Below are 18,970 nucleotides of genomic sequence, written 5' to 3' on the forward strand. Positions count from 1 at the left end.
TTGTCATGTGTTTTTCCATCCTCTGTATAATGTGTGTTCAATGCAGTGGAATAGAATTTAAAATGTCATATAATTTCTTGTTTAAATGCTTCTCCTGCTCTTCCAAAGAGAAGGCTATATTCATGTCTTTGGGGTGTAACTGGGGGACTAGTATTTGAGACTTTTCTTTTGGATCAGTGCAACATTACTACCAAGGAAGCTAATGGTAACTTCCCCAGACATTAAATTATTTTGTCAGTAAATTAATGCAGAAATCAGCTGGCTCATGCTCCTAAAAAAATACAAATAAGCCAGAACACTTACCACACTGACTAGCTATGCTTTAATGAACAGATTTTCTGATATATTCCTGTCCTTTATGCTCCAGGGACATCTTGTAAGAGCTCAGGGTTTTCTAGAGAGGAAGCAGTACCTTCATTCAGACTGCAATGACTCAGTTGAGCAACTAGTTGCCAGCTTTCCACTCCAGGGGGAACGGGTTTAGGGAAAAAAAAAGGAGCTAGTTTAGCTTATCACATGGATAACTGACTATGATTTTTTTCTCTTTAGTTTCTGGAATGTACAAGGGCAGCCATTTGGAGAGGGCTTCCCCTTCCTTTGCAGATATGTTGATTTAGAATCTGAATAGTTGACAAAGATCTGATTAGTGAAACTAAATACACATTCTTTATAGTTTTATGTATTGATGTTACTTGTTCATGAAACTAGCAGATTTATAATTTTGCTGTAAGATCCATTAGTGCTCCTTTAAATTCAGTTATTACAGAACAGCGTAAGGTGCTGCATTTCCTTGTAGTGTGCATTTTGATACCTGACCTTACCTATTCTTAGAAATGGGAATTTCAATAGTGTTGCTGGACTAACAACTCAAAGAATGGGGCTCTGAATGTAAAAAGTATGTGTTTCTATACTCTGCCTTCAAGTCATGTTTCTTTGAATTTTTCATTATTACTGTGATATTCTCAGATTAGGTGGAAGAAATGTAAAATGTCAAAGCAGTAATTCGTAGTGTGTCTTCTCTCTATAGAGAAGGTGGCCTGGAAGCGAGCAGTACGTGGTGTGAGAGAGATGTGCGATGTATGCGAGACAACACTCTTCAATATTCATTGGGTTTGTCGGAAGTGTGGTTTTGGGGTATGTCTGGACTGTTACCGGCTGAGGAAGAACCGTCCACGTAGTGGTGAGTAGTGGGCATTTTTCCCACGCTGTAATCTTTGAACTGACTATAGTCAGGGAATAGTTCCTGGAAAGCTGCAGAAGTTTTTGTGCGAGAGTTACCGAGTATCAGCTCGGAAGGCTGCATGTTTGGAACTTGTCTTACATGCTGCTGTTCCATTCTTCATTATTCTTATGTACCCATGTTTTAGCTGTTTGCTTAGGATGTGATTATTAAAATTACAGCATCAGCAGGCATGGGCTGTCTACTGAGACAGTCAACTGTATAGTTCTGTTTTTTCCTCAGAAAGTATAAAGGAAAAATTAAGTCATATCTTAACAGTTCAGAACTGTCACAAGGGCAACTAGTAAGCAGACATTGCAGAGAACTGGCGTCTTTAACGAGGAGCTAGATTGGAAAGTTTACTTGGTTTTTGGTTTGTGGTTTTTTTGGTTTTTTTTTTTTTTTTTTTTTTTTTAATTCCATGACACACCAGGACTTGTAATTCAGGAAAAAGTTCAGTAAGTTCAATTTTAAGAAATAGAGGTATGAGAAAGCAGATACCTGGTTGGGTTTTTTTGTGTACTTTACTCTATTGAGACCACTTTGAGACCACTTCTGTGCACTTTACTGTATTGAGACCATGGATGCTAACAAATGGCAATCTCAATAAGAGTAAAGTAGTGACAGTTACATTATTAAATGGAGCAGATGTATAAAATACTGGATGTTAATGTGTGAATACTGCTGTCTATTCATTATGATAACTTAGAAAAGCATAATGAGAACAAGAGTATCATATCTAAAAAATTGAGGTCAGAAGCCAAGATTTTTAGGTGATTGAAAATAAGCTACTAGACTGAGCGAAAATTACTGTGGTAGCTGCATAATCTGAAGAGGCAGAAGTTACTGTGTATCCAGTTCTAACAGTCTATATTTATAGTTTATTTCTGAGATCACCGGGTTAGTTTCCTGCACTGTAAAGAATCTAAAGAAACAATATTAATGCAGAAATATTCTGTATTGTAAAATTATAGTACAAAATTTATATTTTTTCTTTATTCCAGAGACAGAGGAGATTGGTGATGAGGAAGTTTTCTCATGGCTGAAGTGTGCAAAGGGTCAGTCTCATGAACCGGAGAATCTCATGCCAACACAGATCATCCCTGGTACAGGTAATGTTTGAAATATGAAAGGAGAAACAGCAAGTGGATTTGAATCACATCCTTCTGATATTAGCTGGGACTTGTTGTGCTCAGCTGTTTTAAAATTGTAACAGTAAATTTGTTTAACTAAAAAGAAAGATGTTTTGGAGGGCCGTTGTTTTTTGGTTTTTTTTCTTCTTTATTGAGGAGGAGAGAAAGTTAATGGTCCAGATGATAACCTGTAGCATTTGCCAGGTTTGACAGCCTCTCCGTGACATTGTGAAGCTAGTATTAGCACTGTTCACTCCACTGTTCAGAGACAATGTCTTGTTATAAAGCATGTGATCTTAAAGATATTTTGCAGTAATACTAAAAAAATCCACTGCTTTGACAATATAGTTAAGGCCTTTTTTATAGATTTCTTTGTATGTGATGTTAAAGACAACTTTATTTACAGCACTTTACAATATTGGAGACATGGTTCATGCAGCACGAGGCAAATGGGGTATTAAAGCCAATTGTCCATGTATTAACCGACAGAACAAATCAGTATTGAGACCAGCTGTTACTAATGGAATATCACAGGTATGTAATTTGAAGCTGAAATTACCTTGTTTGACATTTACATTTTTAAGATCTATTAAGATGTTAGATCCTTTAGGCTAATCTATTGTGAAACAGAAATTGTATTTTCTCCATATATACTCTTGAGTGTTTTATCGTAGCAAAAGTCTTCTGAGGCATTTTTTGGGGACATGAACTGCATGTTATCTACCAAGTGGGTATTGGGGCTAATAGTCCTGTGTAGAAATTGGGCAGGAAGTCATTCATATTGATGCTGTGTTTTAAAACAAACCACTGGGTAGCTTGCTACATGTACTTTTATTTTGTTGACGTTCCTGAAGGAATCTAGAGCAGTTCTGTTACTGTTGATAGAAAAAATCCTCCTGTAACAAAAAAAAAACCAAACCCACAAAGAAAGAAAAGTAAAGAAATAAAAAAGACTGGGGTTATGTTAAAAGATTACGAAAATATGACATGGTAAGAATTCACACCATAGTGCAAAGGTGAATACACACAGATAAGAAGCTCCTGTACTCTGCTGCTACCTAAGCATAAATGAACTTTACTGTGCACTTATAGTGGAAAAAGAAAAACAGACAAAACCAAATGCATTGGGTAACGAAAATGTCTTCCAAGTTGAACTCTTCCCTTTATTCAACATATAGCAGTTGTTTTTTTCTTTTTTCTTTTTTTTTTTTTAGCTTCCGACTATAAATCCTAGTGTATCAGTCCCTGGAAATGAGAACACTTTTTCCACTGGAGCAGGAACAGCAGGTGTGGGGCAAGTAGAAATGGACACTGTACCAAAATCTGAAGCAACTGATAGTAGGATAGAAGAATCTGCAAAAACAGAGACATTGCCAACCAATAACACTAGTGAAGTAAAGACTAACAGACCGCTTTGTCCAGAAACAGCTCCATCGTCAGCTTTACACTGGCTTGCAGATTTAGCAACGCAAAAAGCAAAAGAGGAAACAAAAGGTGAGCAGAAGAAATGCCCCTCTGGGGTTGGAATTAATAGGTAAATGATAACATACTGTTTGATTGCTATACTTTGTGACAGTGTCTAGCCCTAAATAGAAAAGCACAAGGTAATTTTTCTTCCTTTGCCTCTTAGAATCAGTTTTGTTCTACAGGCTTAGAAAAATGCAAAGCTGGAAAGATTATACAGCTCAGGACAGTACTGTCTTGTCACTCACAGTTTATTTCTCTCACAATTTGTGTATTTATTTTCTCAGAAGCTGATATCCTGATGTAAAATAGTAATTAATTTCAGATGCAGCTCTTTCACTTTATAACTTTCGAAGTAAACACAGCTCTTTTGTGTGCTGTGTGAAGAGTGCATTTCCAAGGAGCTGCAAGTGGAGTCCAGGGTTAGGTGAATGCTTAGAGCATCTTTAATGCTCAGTAGTTTGAGTGAATACACTTCCTAGATGTCAGAGGTAGATGAATTCTTGTCCCATGTGTCTAGAAGGGCCTGCTTTACATGTTGATGTTAAATGTTGGTGAATCATTCAGTAGTTTTGCAGGGCTTAGTCACTGTAATATTTTGACTACCATTAAAATTTGAAATATTTAATATCAAAACATTAATTCAGAAAGTCAGGAAAATGTTTTTTTAATTGACTCTATTAAAAAATTGTGTGTTTGTGTGTTAAAGACCTTTTTGGATCAGATGTTCTGTGCTGTTCGAAACCTTAACAGCATATGAAGCGTAAAATCTGTGTGAAGTATCTGATGTCTTTGATTCTCATTGAGGTGCCTCATTCACTGTTAGAGTGATAATGTACCTTTATTAAGAGATTCAGTTAATATCCTATTTAATGCAAGAGCAAATAATTTCAGAAAACTTTGTGATCATTTTTACCTTGCCTCTTGGTTTTTTTTTTCCCTCTCCCCTCCCTGTAACATTTGTATTTATCTTGCAGAATCAGGATCACTGAGATCAGTGCTTAATAAAGAATCCCATTCACCCTTTGGGTTGGATTCCTTCAACTCCAGTACAAAAGTTTCCCCGCTAACCCCAAAGCTCTTTAATAGCCTCTTGTTGGGCCCAGTGACATCTAGCAACAAAGCTGAAGGCTCCAGCCTCAGAGATCTGCTACACACAGGGCCGGGAAAGCTTCCTCAGGTCCCATCAGACACAGGAATCCCCTTTCCTCCAGTCTTTTCTGCAGCTTCTACGGTAAATAATTTTGTATTTCTTCAGTGATACCTGTTCTAGGGAAGAATTTTCATCTAAATGTCTTTATAGTACTTTACTCTCGAACGTTGAAACAAAAGTAATACCTCACCGAAACTCACCACCCCACAAAGTTGTAGAGAATTTTCATGCTAATTTTTAGTTTCCATTTACTACTGCTGAGGAGAGGCTATTATTTTCAAGAGACTAAGAAAATGAGGTAAATACAGCCTATAAACAGTTTAGTTAACTAGCATCCCTGTAAAACCACAGAGAAAAAGACAAAAACTTAAGAGTAAACCAGTTCCTGAAACGAACTTCCATATGCTTGAAAGGCTTTTGAGCTAGAATATGTGTGATGAGCTAGAATAGGGTGTGATCTGCTGCTCCAACTGGATCCCTACAAATCTACGGGGCCTGATGGGATTCATCCAAGAATCTTCAGAGAGCTGCTGATGTCATCACAAAGCCTCTCTCAATGATTTTTGAGTGGTCTTGGGAATCTGGAGATCAGATCTGACTGGAAGCTGGCAAACGTTGCCCTGATTTTCAAAAAGGGCAAAGAGCAGGACCCTGGAAACTACAGGCCTGTCAGTCTCACTTCAGTGCCCAATAAAATCATGGAAAAGATTATTCTGGGAAGTATTGGAAAACACCTGGAGGACATCGCAGTCATCAGTCACAGCCAACATGACTTCACGAGGGGGAAGTCCTACTTGTTGAACCTGATTTCCTTCTACGACAGGGTTACCCACCTAGTTCATCTAGGAAAGCCTGTAGATGTAATCTTTCTGGAAGTAAATTTTTGGTAATGTCCAGAAGGATACTGTGAGAGACAAAATGTCCAGCATATAGCTGCTAAACTGTGTTTGGACAATGTGCTCAGGCACGTGGTTGAATTCTTGGTGTGTCCTGTGCAGGGCCAGGAGTTGGACTAGGTGATCCTGATGGGTCCCTTCCAGCTCAGCATATTTTTGTTATGGTTTTGTGATTCTGTGAGTTTAAGGTGTAGTTGCTATTTCTGAATGCTTATTCTGGAATAAGAATGCTTTCTCTTTAATCAATTTTGGAAGAAATAACTTTGAAAAAAACCTGAATAAATTAATGCCATTTGAAGATATTAGACACAGTTAATTTAAGAAGAAGGATAGATTCTGTGGAGTTTATCAATGCTTAGCTCTTTTTGGTGGATACTTTCTCCAAAAACTTAGGCAGATAGAGTGAGGAGGAAGATGAAATGGCTTGTCTCATAGTAAATTTTTTTTTTAACTTTGTGCTAGGCCGGCAGGCTGGCTGGCGCCTTGGTAATAGTTTGCGTTTAGTTTTGGTAGAGAAAAAATCGGTATACATTTTGGTATATGTGAAAATATGGTGCTGCTATAGGAAAGCAAATCCAAGAATACTTCTGCCCCCCATCCCCTCTCATCACTGAGTACAGGTGAAGAAATTGTGGTCACTAAACAGAGCAAGATAGCCTGTCTCAACTTGTATCCCTGTCCCAGCAATTCTATGCATTCTCTCACCACATCTAATCAGATCTATTGTGTGGTGCGTTTTTTCACTTTCCTAACTTCTGATCTTCACTGAGTAATTTAGGTTTGAAAGAGCTTGTGGGGAACTCTGGTCCAGCGCCTCGTTTGAATTTCTGGCTGCTTCATATAGAATGAACAAAACATACCTGAGAGGCAACAGTTGTGTTGCTCAAATTAAGAGAAGCAAGACAGCTGCTCATGAAGAGAATCATCTTGATCATTTTGGAGCATGGACAGTCTGTTCTGAAGAATAAAAAGCGTTTTCTTTAATAGTTAAAGAGCATATTATCTATCTCACTGCCTCTAGAAAGTCAGAGTAATGGTACATTTTTAAGACCATCCGAAGTGGATAATGTTACGATCTAGTCTTATTTGCATAAGATGGGCTATAGAAAATGAATACAGTTGCAGGCAGCAGTAGAGGGTGGGATCAGACTAGCATTGGGGCAGCTCTTCTGAAAGGAGCCCAGGGTCCTGGAGGACAACAAAGTGCACCTAGGTCAGCACTGCACACCTGCAGCTGCGAAAGCAAAAAGTCCTGGGCCGCATCAGGAGGCATATAGCTGGAGCACATCAAGGAATGTGGTTACTTTGCTCAGCCTCTGTTGGGCCACACCTACTGTTTCCATTTTGGATCTCTCCAGTCAAAGAATGACATTGAAAAATTGCATGGGGTCCAGTGAAGGACCGTAAAGAATGATTAAAGCATTGGAGAGCTTGACACATTTGGAAAGGTTGAAGAACCTGGTGCTCCTCATCCTAGAGAAGAGAATGCTCTGGGAATCTAATCAATCTTACCATATATAAAAGGTGATCGTAGAAGATATGGAGGTAGTCTTTTCATAAGCGTGTGTGGTTAACAGGGCAAGGGGCAATAGAAGTTACTTCAGGAGAAATTCTATCTGGATATAAGAAAAAATTCTCCCTTTACATTCAAACAGTGGAATAGGCTGCCCTGAGAAGTAAATTAATGTCCTTCCCTGTAAAGTTAAAGTTTGACATGACCCAACCCAGGGGAATGAAACCTAATTTCAACACCAAATGATTTTGTGAAAGTTTACACCAAATGATTTCTAGATCTTCTTTTGCATCTAGAAATCTAGAGTCTTCTGCAATTCCATTAATATTTTTTACTAAATTAATATATTCAGTAATAAATAGTGTTATGTTTTAGATTGCTAGCTCTATGGTAAATTTTTTATCTATTCAACTTTTGTTTTTAAGAAAATGGCAGTTTTTGGGAGGTAATGGTGTTGATTGGTTTTTTTGGGTTGCTTTTTTTTTCCCACTTGAATGAGAAGATTTTTGCTACCAGACATCTACCATACCCCTGCCCCCTCCCACAAATGTGTGAATAAAGATCCAGTTAGTGTTTATCTTCTGTTGCATATGTGAAATATATTTAATGTCTTAAGTATTTTGCTGTAAACAAGGCCTATAGGCAGGTGCTGTTTTTTTAAAACTAAAACAAAATTTAAGATTGCATTACTAACCTCTTATGAATTTAAATGTCCCTTGAGGAGCATGGCAATCAGAACAAGAGAGTCTGTCTACTGATGGTTCCATTGACATACAGGAAACACTTTCTCTTCTTTCAGTGTTTACTTAGTGTTCACATATCCATCAGCTTACATGTCCCAAGGTTGAATTTGCTTCTTAGTAATGAGATGAGGAATATGTGGAAATAGTCGAGATATTAATGAAGTTAGGAAAAATATGAACTATTTTAGCTATTAAAGTAGGTGATTTTATATAATTAAAGTTTTCTATTTAATGTCTGTTTGTGTAATATTTTTCTAGATAGCCTGTAGTTGGTTATTTTAACTTTTACCATTGTAAAACAGTGCCATTTCTGTTCTTACTTGGATACATGTCTGTCTCTGAGCCAGTTTGTTTCTGATGCATGTTTTTCTGGTAGCACAGGGTCTGTATCTAAAATCTGAAGGAAAATAGATACGTTATACTGTTGCTAGACTAAATTTACCTCTGGATTCACATCTTCTAGGGGGCCAAAGGTAAAGCCAGCCTGCCAAACTTCTTGGACCATATCATTGCTTCTGTGGTGGAAAATAAGAAGACGTCTGATGCTGCAAAACGATCTAGTAGTTTAGCTGACACACAGAGAGAGGTGAAGGAAATGGTAATGGGATTAAATGTGCTGGATCCACACACTTCCCATTCTTGGCTCTGTGATGGTAGACTTCTTTGCCTTCATGATCCCAGCAACAAAAACAACTGGAAGATCTTCAGGGAATGCTGGAAACAAGGCCAGGTGGGTGATGAGAAGTATCCATCCCTTGCTGCTTAAAATTGTTCTGAAATTGCAGTTTGTACCTTGATAAAAACAGTCTGTTCAAACTTTGGCCAGTTGCTCCTGAATGAATATGGTGAGTGAATATTTCAACTTGTAGACAGGGGACACAGCAGCCCTGTTCACTCTATGCTACACAGACTTGATCCCATGTGCTCTTACATAGAACTGAGTTTTGCTCAGCTTACCATCATGAGAGTGTTTGCTGTGACAGCCTTTTTAGTTGTAGTGCTTTGTGCTCAACCTGCTCCGCTCTACTACAGCCCAGTAGTCAATCCACTCTGATTTCCTGTGTGCACCATAGCATTTACCCCACACTTGATGCTTTATAGCTTCAGGGAAAGCTTCATTCCTTCCAGCTGCAGCACGTGTAAGAACAAAAGTGCTGCATGCAATAGTTTACTGAATTTTGGGTGTACTTGATAACAGTATCTTACTCTGAGCCCTATAGCTAGTGGGAACGCAAATATTGTTCTGGACTCAGCAACTCAAGCATGCAGCACTCTCATGGATTGTCTGAGGTGCCATCAAATGGCTAGGCCTTCACACAACAGACTGTACCTTAGAACTGCTGCCAGCATAGCCAGTTTTTCAGATTTTGGTCTGTAGTGCTGCAGCTTAGACTTCTCCGTAGAATCAGTAAGATGAGCCTGCTCAGACAAGTTGAATCTTAAAAAATGGGTGAGTAATTGCTGCTGCAAAGGAAGTGCACCCATAGCTCTAACAGAGGATGGTATCTATCACTGTTCAAACTATATTCTTGTCATTTGGTTCTGCAGCTGCCTCTGATACAGTTACCTTCACTAACTACTCAGAATGGAGACCGCTGGTATTAGACCATTAGGTCCCTTATTATCTTTTCTGGAGAAGTCCTTGTTGTCAGCTATTCTGTTGTTACCATGCTAATGAGCTTGGCAGTCACATTCCATCTTTATTTGTGCTTGTTCACAAGACACTGAGGTGTGGTGGAGGAACAGGCTGCATGTACCTCTTTTGGCACTCAAAGTCTGTTTCTGACAGAAGTAGAGTACTTTTGTTTAAGTGTAGCCTGTCCCATGGGTCTGCACATTTTCTGGGTTCCCTGGGCATAAGCGTAACTCACACATAGCCATGAGAACTTCAAAGGTGACTGTTGTGCCACCAGCCTCATTGCTGTTCATGATTCCTCTGGCCAGCTCCTAACAGGTGGAGAAAGGACTGTGCAGCACACATTCGCTTGTCTAACTAGAAACTTCATTGCCAGCTTCCCTCTAATTAGGCTTATCTTCCTGTGCTGACTTTTTTGGGGTGCATAGGAGTCTCCTTTTATTCTTATTTTATTTTTCATCCTGTTGCATTTTTCTGATTTATGAGGGATTTCAGATCATTCTGTTGCAGTGCAGTGGTGTCCATCACCTGCCTTTCTTTGCAGAGCTCCTTAGTTTCTGGTTAGTATACTCTGATAATTTTCTCAACACCTTGTGTCAGAAAATACTACTGTCTGTCTTAGGGGGTCCAAGTATTTTGGGAATGCCTACAAAAACTGTGCTTGTCAGTTTCTCTGCCAGTGAGACTGGTTAATCACCATGTGCAAGATATTGCTTGTATATGTGGGGTTCTTGACTGTTAGCGAGTCTTGAGAGACTCTGTATGGAGTCTAGAGATGTGCTTACGGATCTTGTGTCCGATGTGTAGCTTGCAGTGTGCATCACCGTCTAAGCTAGTGCACAGCCTGAGGCTCTGGCCACAACTGCTGTGCTTGTGTACTCTTTGTGACCTGCTATTTAAGTCTTTCCCCCAAGGTGTGGTGTTGGTGCTTTTTGGATCATTTTATCATTCTGAGGACCCCTTGAATAGGAACAGACTGGGCAAATCTTTTGCTCACTCAGCGATCCTCGAGGTGCCGTTTCACTCATTTGTGTTTGCTGTTGAAATGTGGAAAGGAATCTAACAACCTCCCTTGTTCCTGCATAAGAGAGAGCATGTGACCCAGGCAAGCATTACTGTCTCAACAAGGTTATTTTAAACACAGTTTCTTCAAGCAGAGACTCTCCCAAGAAACCCTGCTCCATCACAGTTCTTCCTTGGCCTACATCCTCCTGTGCATCCCACCTGCACCTTTAAAAGTGAAGTGAAAGAACATTAATTCTATCACCATACCCCAAACCTGTTTTGTGGTCTGGAAAAGGTTATTTGGAAAAAAACCCGTAGCTGCCCTCCCCAGCACTATAATTGCACGCTGGACACTAGATCTGTGCCATATGAAGATCTTGGCTACGGTGGCATCCCAGATTGTTAAAAGAGAAAATTCTTTTCCCTTAATTGCTTAGATGATAAATGTCAGTCCTTCAGTGTGCTCAAAAAGAGCAACATTTTCTGTGTCCTTTGTCTTAGAAATTGTCAGAAATAAGTTAAACTCTATCTTATCCCAGAATTCACTGAGAGGCCATAAGATTAATTCTTGCTGAAGCTGTTTTTCAAGAGCATTTTGCTCTCCTGAAAATGGTTGTTGCTCAACCAGGGATACTGTCAGGATTCTCATCCTATAGCAACCTGTTATTTTCTGAATTGTTGTGCTAGGATTTCTCTTTTCTGACACATGTAAAATTTGGGATGGTACTGGAGTTTTTTTGTTTGTTTTTGTTGTTCTCTCCCTGTAGTTTGAGAGCAGATTTGGCAGGAAGTGTCTACCAGGCAAGTCCACTGTCCTTTTAACTTGGAGCCCTAGCTGTGTTCTTCAAAAAAGAGAGTATTTTCTTTTTTCCATGGCAAATTTGCTGCTTAATAGCCGGAAGGGTTCTACTAAGTTAAGTAGTTTGGCTGTTTTGGGCTTTCTTTTAATTGCTATTTACAAGTGGTCAGATGAATACAGCAGCAATCAAAATCTGTCGTTTTCCTATACTGAAGACAACTGGTTTATCCATCAGCTTAAAGTCTATGCTTTCCACACATCCTGTGAAAGGTACTATTATTTTATTTCTCATACGTGATCCATAGTGGTTTTTGTAGAATATGCTTAAACTTTTTTATAGGCTTAATATATTTGCTCTGTTGTCTTAGGAAGGTTTGCTGCTTGTCAGGGCCTCACATTTGGGATGTGGTGGAAAGACTACCAAAGCTTATCACTCCCTTAAATATGTGCCTTCCGCTGCTTTTCCATATTGGCACACACAGTACTACTGGGGAGATCAGGACAGTATTAAGAGCAACTGTATGGCTCTGGGTGTATTAATCAAGGCCATGGAGCCCTGGTGATTTTCTTAATCCTGCCAGTGAGGGGTAGAGGGGTGGACAGATCACAGATCATGCATGTCAACCATTGTTTGCACAGCTGGTTTTAACCAAGAGGGTTTTATGATAGTGGGAACCTCTTTGAGGATTGCTTGGAAGAGATAGGATCCATCTAAGCAAAAAAAAAAAAAAAAAATCTTTGCCAACAGGCTGGCCAACCTTGTTAGGAGAGCTATAAGCAGGAGCAAGGGAGGGAAGGTATGATCAAGGAAGGAATTAGTTGATTGGTTTGGCAAACAGTGTGAGGTGATGTGAACAGGAGAAATCTCATGTTCAAGAAACCAAGGATAAAAGCATATGCATATAAGTAAGGATCTGTGTGTGTCACAGCATTGTGAAGAAAGTTCTCATACTGTTTCTGGGAAATCAACATGACTAGGTATCTTTCTGAAGTACCTCTACACTAATGCATACAGCACATTGAACGAACAGGAGGAATTAGTGTGCAGTTGCACAGCTGTGGTCTCATTGGTATGACAAGGTGGTGGGATAGCTCATGCAGGTGTAGTATGGGAAGGAATAGGTAGAAGCTGTTCAGGAAGGACAACACAGGAATGACAGGCCAGGAAGGTGAGAAGGGATCATTGCGGTATATGTGAGGAAGAAGCTAGAATGCATGAAACTATGTAGGATCCAATGATGAGCCATTTAAGATCTTATTAGTGAGCAGGATTAGTGAGCAGATTAACATGGACAACATTGGTGCAAGTATCTACTACAGACCAACTCACCATAAAAAACTGCTAAGGCCATCTTCAGAAAACTGGAGGCAGCCCCATGTTCACATTTCCTGGGCCTCATGCAACCACCCTGATACCTGCTGGAGGAACAACACAACAGGTCACAAGCAGTTCTGAAGTGCATTGATGTCGATGTCCTGAGACAGCTGATCAAGGAAACAGCTAGGGAAGGGTGCTTCTACTGGACTACATGCTTCCGCACAAGGAAGAACTGTTTATTGATGCCAAAGGGGCATCTTTGGCTGCGGTAACTATTAGATGGTGGCATTTGGATCAAGATTTTGAGGAGGGAGCAAAGCAGAAAAGCGCTAGCACAAACCTGGGCTTTGGGACAGCAGACTTCCACCTTTTCCGATACTTGCTTGGAGGAATCCCATGGGGATATATGGTCCTGAAGAGAAGAGAAGCTCAGGAATGCTGGTTGAATCATGCTTAACCTGCCTTGTAGCCTTCTGCAATGAGATGACTGGCTTGGTAGATAAAGGGAAAGTACTGGATTTTTTTTTTTAAATCTTAACTTTAATAAGGATTTTTACCCTGTCATAATGTCCTCAGACAAACTGAAGTACAGACTTGGTAAGTGAGCTGTGTGATGGACTTAAAACTGACTGAAAGGGCATGTGCAAGAGCATTGTCATTAGTGGTATATCATAGGGGGGCAGTTTTGGGGTGAGTAGTATTTATTATGTCATAGGTGATGTAGATGGGATAGGGTTCACAGACCCTCAGCAAGTTTACAGACAGTACAAAACTGGGAGGAATGACTGATACAGCAGATGGTTGTGCTGCTATTCAGAGGGTCTGAACAGGCTGGAGAATTGGACTGAGAAGAATGTGGTGATGTTCAGCAAGGGAAAATGTAATGTCCTGCACCTCAGGAATAACAACATCCTGCAGCAGTTGCTGAGAAGCAACCGTTTGGAAAGTAGCTTTGCCTAGAAGGATCTTGGGGTCCCTGTGGGCAAGGGAGTGGCCATAAGCCAAGAATGTATCCTCACGACAAAGAGAGCGGTCAGCAGGTCAAATTAAGTGATGGTTCCCCTTTACTCCCCGTACTCCCTGGCAGAAGTCTCACCTGGAGTACAGCGTCCAGTTCTGGGCTCCCCAGTACAAAAGAGACATGGACATACTAGAGGAATCCCAGCAAAGGGTCACAAAGATGATGAAGGGACTGGAGTATCACTTACATGAAGAGGAGGCTGTTGTGTGTGGGCAGGAAATCTTAAGAAGAGGGAGCCAGGCTGTTCTTGGCAATGGCCACTGACAGGACGCTGGGAGTGGATGCGGGAAGTTCACCTCAACACAATGAAACGCTTCTTTTGGTGTGAAGGTAGTAACTTCCAACCTGAATGTTTCTGTGGGGCTTTTTGGTTTTTTTTGTTCCCCTGAAATTGACAGAAGTAAAGTAACAACCCCTTTTTAGTTTTTTAAGTCTCACTCTTCTGAAGTTGTGGTTTCATAGCTGCCTTCTAGAACTTATGGCTATGTTGTATTATATTTGAAGACCAAAGCTATTTCTCTTATCCCTAGAGTTGGGTTTTTGTTCCATTCATTTCTGAATCAATAGCTGTCCTCACTTAGGGACCAAAATCAAGACTAGTCCTTTGAGAGGCCATTGGACAATACAAAGGAAGCATCAGTTAGTTACTGGAGTGTTTTTAAGCAGCATAACTTTAGAGTTGCTGGCATAAAGCTCTACGTCTCTTTGCCTAATGCACTGATACTACATCTAGGGACATCTGTGCTTCTCAGGGTTGTGCTGAGCTCTTCATGTGAATAAACCAAGATGCCCACCATCAGATCAGTTAATGTATAGGGCACAGCTTGGAATTAATTCAAACTTGCATAGACATAGGAACTGTCATTTGAACATGGGTAGCAGTTACTAAAGCTAGAGCCCTTCAGGTGGGAATAGTCTGTGTGCAAGTTCACTTCATACCCTCTTTTCATTTTCTCTCTTGTCTGGTAACTCTTTAGAGATGGTGGGGTGAGAGGAACTGAAAAGGTTTTGGCAATGTTGGAGGATTGTCTGATATACCTTTTCCAAATATTGTTAGTTTTGCAAATGCTTTGAGTGTTTATGGGGAGAGGCCACTGAAATATGTGTGGAATATATGTACATCGTTAGCCTAAACATCTTAAAGCCCCATTTTTGCAAGTGAACAGCCTCTTTTCCACTACTTGGTTTTGTCGTACAGAATTAACGTTGATCTGTGATTATACATAAACATCAAGGAAACAATTCATACCAAAATATGAAACTATCACATCAGAAGGCTTTACTACAAATGCTATTTCTAGTGGTAGTTGCATTTGTGCTTTAAAAAAAGGACAAGTGATGGGATTCTACACCTGCTGTACTGCCACAGGTGGATTGACCCTGTCTGGCTTGCCAGACCCATCTCCCCAGCTGCTTTCTCACTGCCCCTTCTCAGCAGAACCGGGGAGGAGGATAAGGTGAAGAGGTTTGTGGATCAAGATAAAGACAGGGGGATCCCTTAGTGATTGCTGTCATGGGCAAAACAGGTTTAATTTAAAAGAATTTAATTTATTGCCAATTAAAAGTAGAGTAGGATGGTAGAGAACAAAGACAAATCAGTAAAAACCTTACCTCTCTCCCCCCCCACTTCACCTTTTTCCTAAAGGCTCAGCTTTACTCTCTCTCATCTTTGACTCTTCTACCTCTTCAACCCCACAACTCGTGGAGTGACACAGGGGGATGATGGGGGCTGTGTCTGCTGCTCTTTCCTCCTCACATTTTCCCCCTGCTTCAGAGTGGAGTTCTTTCACAGGGTACTATCCTTCACAAGCGGCTCCAACATGAGTCCTCTCCATGGGCTGTTCCAGTGTGGGTCCCCAGTGGGCAGTTTTTGCCAGAAAGTTTCCTTATGCATGGGATTCTCCCCACAGCTTCTGCCAGAGCCTACTCCAGCGTGGGCTCTCCATGGACTGCAGCTTCCTCCAGGGAATATCCCTCTGCTGCAGTGCAGGATCCTCTGTCGACTGCAGGTGGATCTGTGCTTCACCATGATCCTCCACAGGCTGCCGCGGGACAGCCTGCCCTCACCATGCCCTTCAATAGGCTGCAAGCACCTCCTCCTTCACTGACCTTGGTGTATGCAGAGCTGTTTCTCTCCCATCCTCCTGCCTGCCATCCATGTGTCGTGTGTGCACTCTCTCCCGCTCTCCCCCTCTCTCCACATAGCAGCTATGGAGAACTTTTTTTACCCTTCCTCATTATCAAGGAGATGCCACCAGCATCAGTTATGGGCTCAACTTTGTCCAGTGATGGGTCTGTTGAGCCATCTGTGCCCAGCATGGGGCAGCTCCTAGCCTGCTCTCACAGAGCCTACACCTGCTGCCAGCACCTTGCCATGGACACCTAATGCACTTGCCTTGGCAAGTCTAATCCAACGCCACTTCTAAGGCAACTGCACATGGCGTGGAACTAAAGTTTGCTTTGACTCTGTTTATTTACTTGATGCTCAAAACCCAGACATGGATGAAAATAGATTTGTGGTGTCTTTTGTATGGTGATAGCCAGGAGTCTCAGCTCTTAAGAAAGTTTGGCTGCTTGTGTAAGAAATTTGGTTATGGTGGAGTAAGCATTCATCTTTGTATTCTCAGCCCGTGCTGGTATCTGGTGTCCATAAGAAGTTGAAGTCAGAGCTTTGGAAACCAGAAGCTTTCAGCCTGGAATTTGGAGATCAAGATGTAGATTTGGTGAACTGCAGGAACTGTGCCATAATTTCAGACGTGAAAGTGCGTGACTTCTGGGATGGCTTTGAGATAATATCTAGTAAGTAATATTTATGGCTGACTAGTTTAACTGAGCAGTCTGTTTGCTATCTTCAACTCTTCATTTTCCACCTATTTTCCTAAAAAATAAATTAAGAAAAAGTCCAAATACCTATCAGTCTCATCCAAAGAAGCCATTGTTCCTTACATGTAGCACACCCTAGAAAATGCTTTGTTGGTGAAGATTAGGGCAGTTCTCTCTGCCCAAGAGAACTGTCTTGTCTGTACTGCAATGTGTTAGTGTGTGGTGCTTTCATGTGTCATAAAATAATCCATTTCATGGGAAATTCCTTTTTTTTTCGTTGTTGTTGTTTTCAAACTTTTCCCAGTGAAATTAATCATCAGTTACCATTATTAATACAGTAAGTAATGTGTCTACCCCTGCTCTCCTTTCAACCTCTATTTTTATTGTAAAACGAAAGGGAACCTGCAGAGCTAAGCCAGAGACTTTTGATGATAAAACTTGGACTTGGTGGAATACATCAGTCAAGTAAACTTGACATTGCAAATTATTTTTGTAGTAGAGCATCTGTGAGTACAAATACAAATTTATATGTATTATGAATAGCAATATAGTCTATATGCATAGCAATAGGCTATGTGCATGCCTCACATGTTAACACATTATTTAATGTTTGAGTTCTTTGAGAAAACCTTCTGTCAAGAGTGGATGGGGAAACTCACCAGCTAAAATTTCTGGAGACATAACTTGTCAGGTTAAAGAGCTTCTGAAAAACAGGGTGCTCCATTTTAGATTGTATATACCTTGATCTGAGTGGTTTTATAGATACAGATGTTAGAGGTGTAATGGTTCATTGCCATGTTGCTGAATTTAGAGTTGTGTATAAAATGTTTTCCGTATTTATTGCTATGTGTATATTGCAGAAACAGTGAACTCTTGGATTACTTGGATTAATGGAGTGTTCATTCAGCAGTCAGTTAAATGATAGATTTGCAGACCAAGAATATTCCCTTCCTAGTTATTTTCCAATCAAAGAACTGCCAGCTTTTGATTTATTTTTTATATGGTTAGTACAGAGTATTATATTTTGTACTGTTTTTGTTATTAATCAGAAATAACTGGCCTAGAAGGATATAATAGTGTGGTCTTTCTGTATTGACAGTAATTGGGAAAGTTCACTAACCCTTCACTTTGTGCTAGGGTCATTCATGAAAATAGTGAATTTGTATGGGTCAAGTTATCTTCGAGAAATATTATTTGTAGTTTGTCTCCAGACAGATACGCTTCTTCCAGCAAAATCAGCCTCTGCTTTTCTTTTAGACAGTGCCTTTACCACACTTTATGTGAGAAATATTAGTGATCTAGGTTGGAAAACTTTATCAGTCGTGATAGTTTCTTTTAAATACATTTTATTTAGAGTTTTTTCAGCCATGTTCAATCCCTAATGTAGAGGAGTATTATTTGCTACTAGTCCACAGATTCCACATGCTAATTCTTACAAAAACTGTTGGCGAATTACCTAATGTGTCTTGACTTCTCTGCGTTACATGAATTCTAAATTTTTGAAATACGTGGCTGGCTCCCACTGTCACTTCAAGTTATAAAGAGAACAGCCACTGACTTTGGAGGTGTTATTGAAATTATTCTATATGATACTTTAATTTTAATCTTGTGCTGTTTCTTTTAATACTTTCATGTTCAAAGTGGACTTTTGAAAGGTCTGACATTTTGTTTCCATCCTTCTTACACCCGCTTTTCTTTGCTGATCAGATATTTTCTGAGGTTTGTCCAATTTCTTGTAATTTGTCAGATCTGTATGTTTTCATCCAGGTAGTTCTTCACTCTGTCCTTTCTGAATAGCTTCCCTCCAAGCTGCCTCTTTTTTAGAACAAAGATCCTTGATGAGTTCAAAATCTTGAATATGGGAAGCTGCGAAACATCTTTAAATTCAAGTCCTTGAGCTTTTCAGTTCATTTGCCTCTCTAAAATCTGTAGCTTATCAAAGTTTGTTGTCTTTAAATCAGTCACTTTGGTTTACATATCTGCAGTTCTTAATTCCTTTTAATTTAAATGTTTTTTTATATTGCAAACTCAGGCTGTCTTCTGTAGCCTGTTGATAAGTAATGCAGATGTGATTCACAGGTCTCCAAGTCCTGATTTCTTAGATATGCTTTCTCTTCTGATGCTGTCAGGAGCTCTGCTAGATCAGTTTGGCTGACAATCCTTGGTAAGGTAGGGAGCAGTGAAAGATGTTACTTTCTGGGGAAATGGGGATGCTAAAGTGTTAAGAGCTAAAGTGTTAAGACTGCT

General features: G+C 40.1%; 1 protein-coding gene across 5 annotated transcripts in view; it reads left to right on the forward strand.

Annotated features, from left to right (window-relative positions):
* KDM3B (lysine demethylase 3B) overlaps positions 1–18,970 on the forward strand; it is a 52,849-nt gene that overhangs the window by 24,068 nt on the left and 9,811 nt on the right. For 4 of the 5 annotated variants that reach the window (XM_085074137.1, XM_085074138.1, XM_085074135.1 and 1 more), the window contains exons 11-17: positions 1,028–1,180; positions 2,224–2,331; positions 2,759–2,886; positions 3,567–3,846; positions 4,794–5,050; positions 8,585–8,851; positions 16,528–16,699. In XM_085074137.1, the coding sequence (XP_084930263.1) occupies positions 1,028–1,180; positions 2,224–2,331; positions 2,759–2,886; positions 3,567–3,846; positions 4,794–5,050; positions 8,585–8,851; positions 16,528–16,699 (1,365 nt within the window). The remainder of the gene's footprint in view (positions 1–1,027; positions 1,181–2,223; positions 2,332–2,758; positions 2,887–3,566; positions 3,847–4,793; positions 5,051–8,584; positions 8,852–16,527; positions 16,700–18,970) is intronic. The other variant, XR_014854983.1, reaches the window with a different exon arrangement.

Source organism: Lichenostomus cassidix, chromosome 13, assembly GCF_008360975.1.
Source record: "Lichenostomus cassidix isolate B80296 chromosome 13, HeHo_3.0, whole genome shotgun sequence".
NCBI lineage: Eukaryota > Metazoa > Chordata > Aves > Passeriformes > Meliphagidae > Lichenostomus > Lichenostomus cassidix.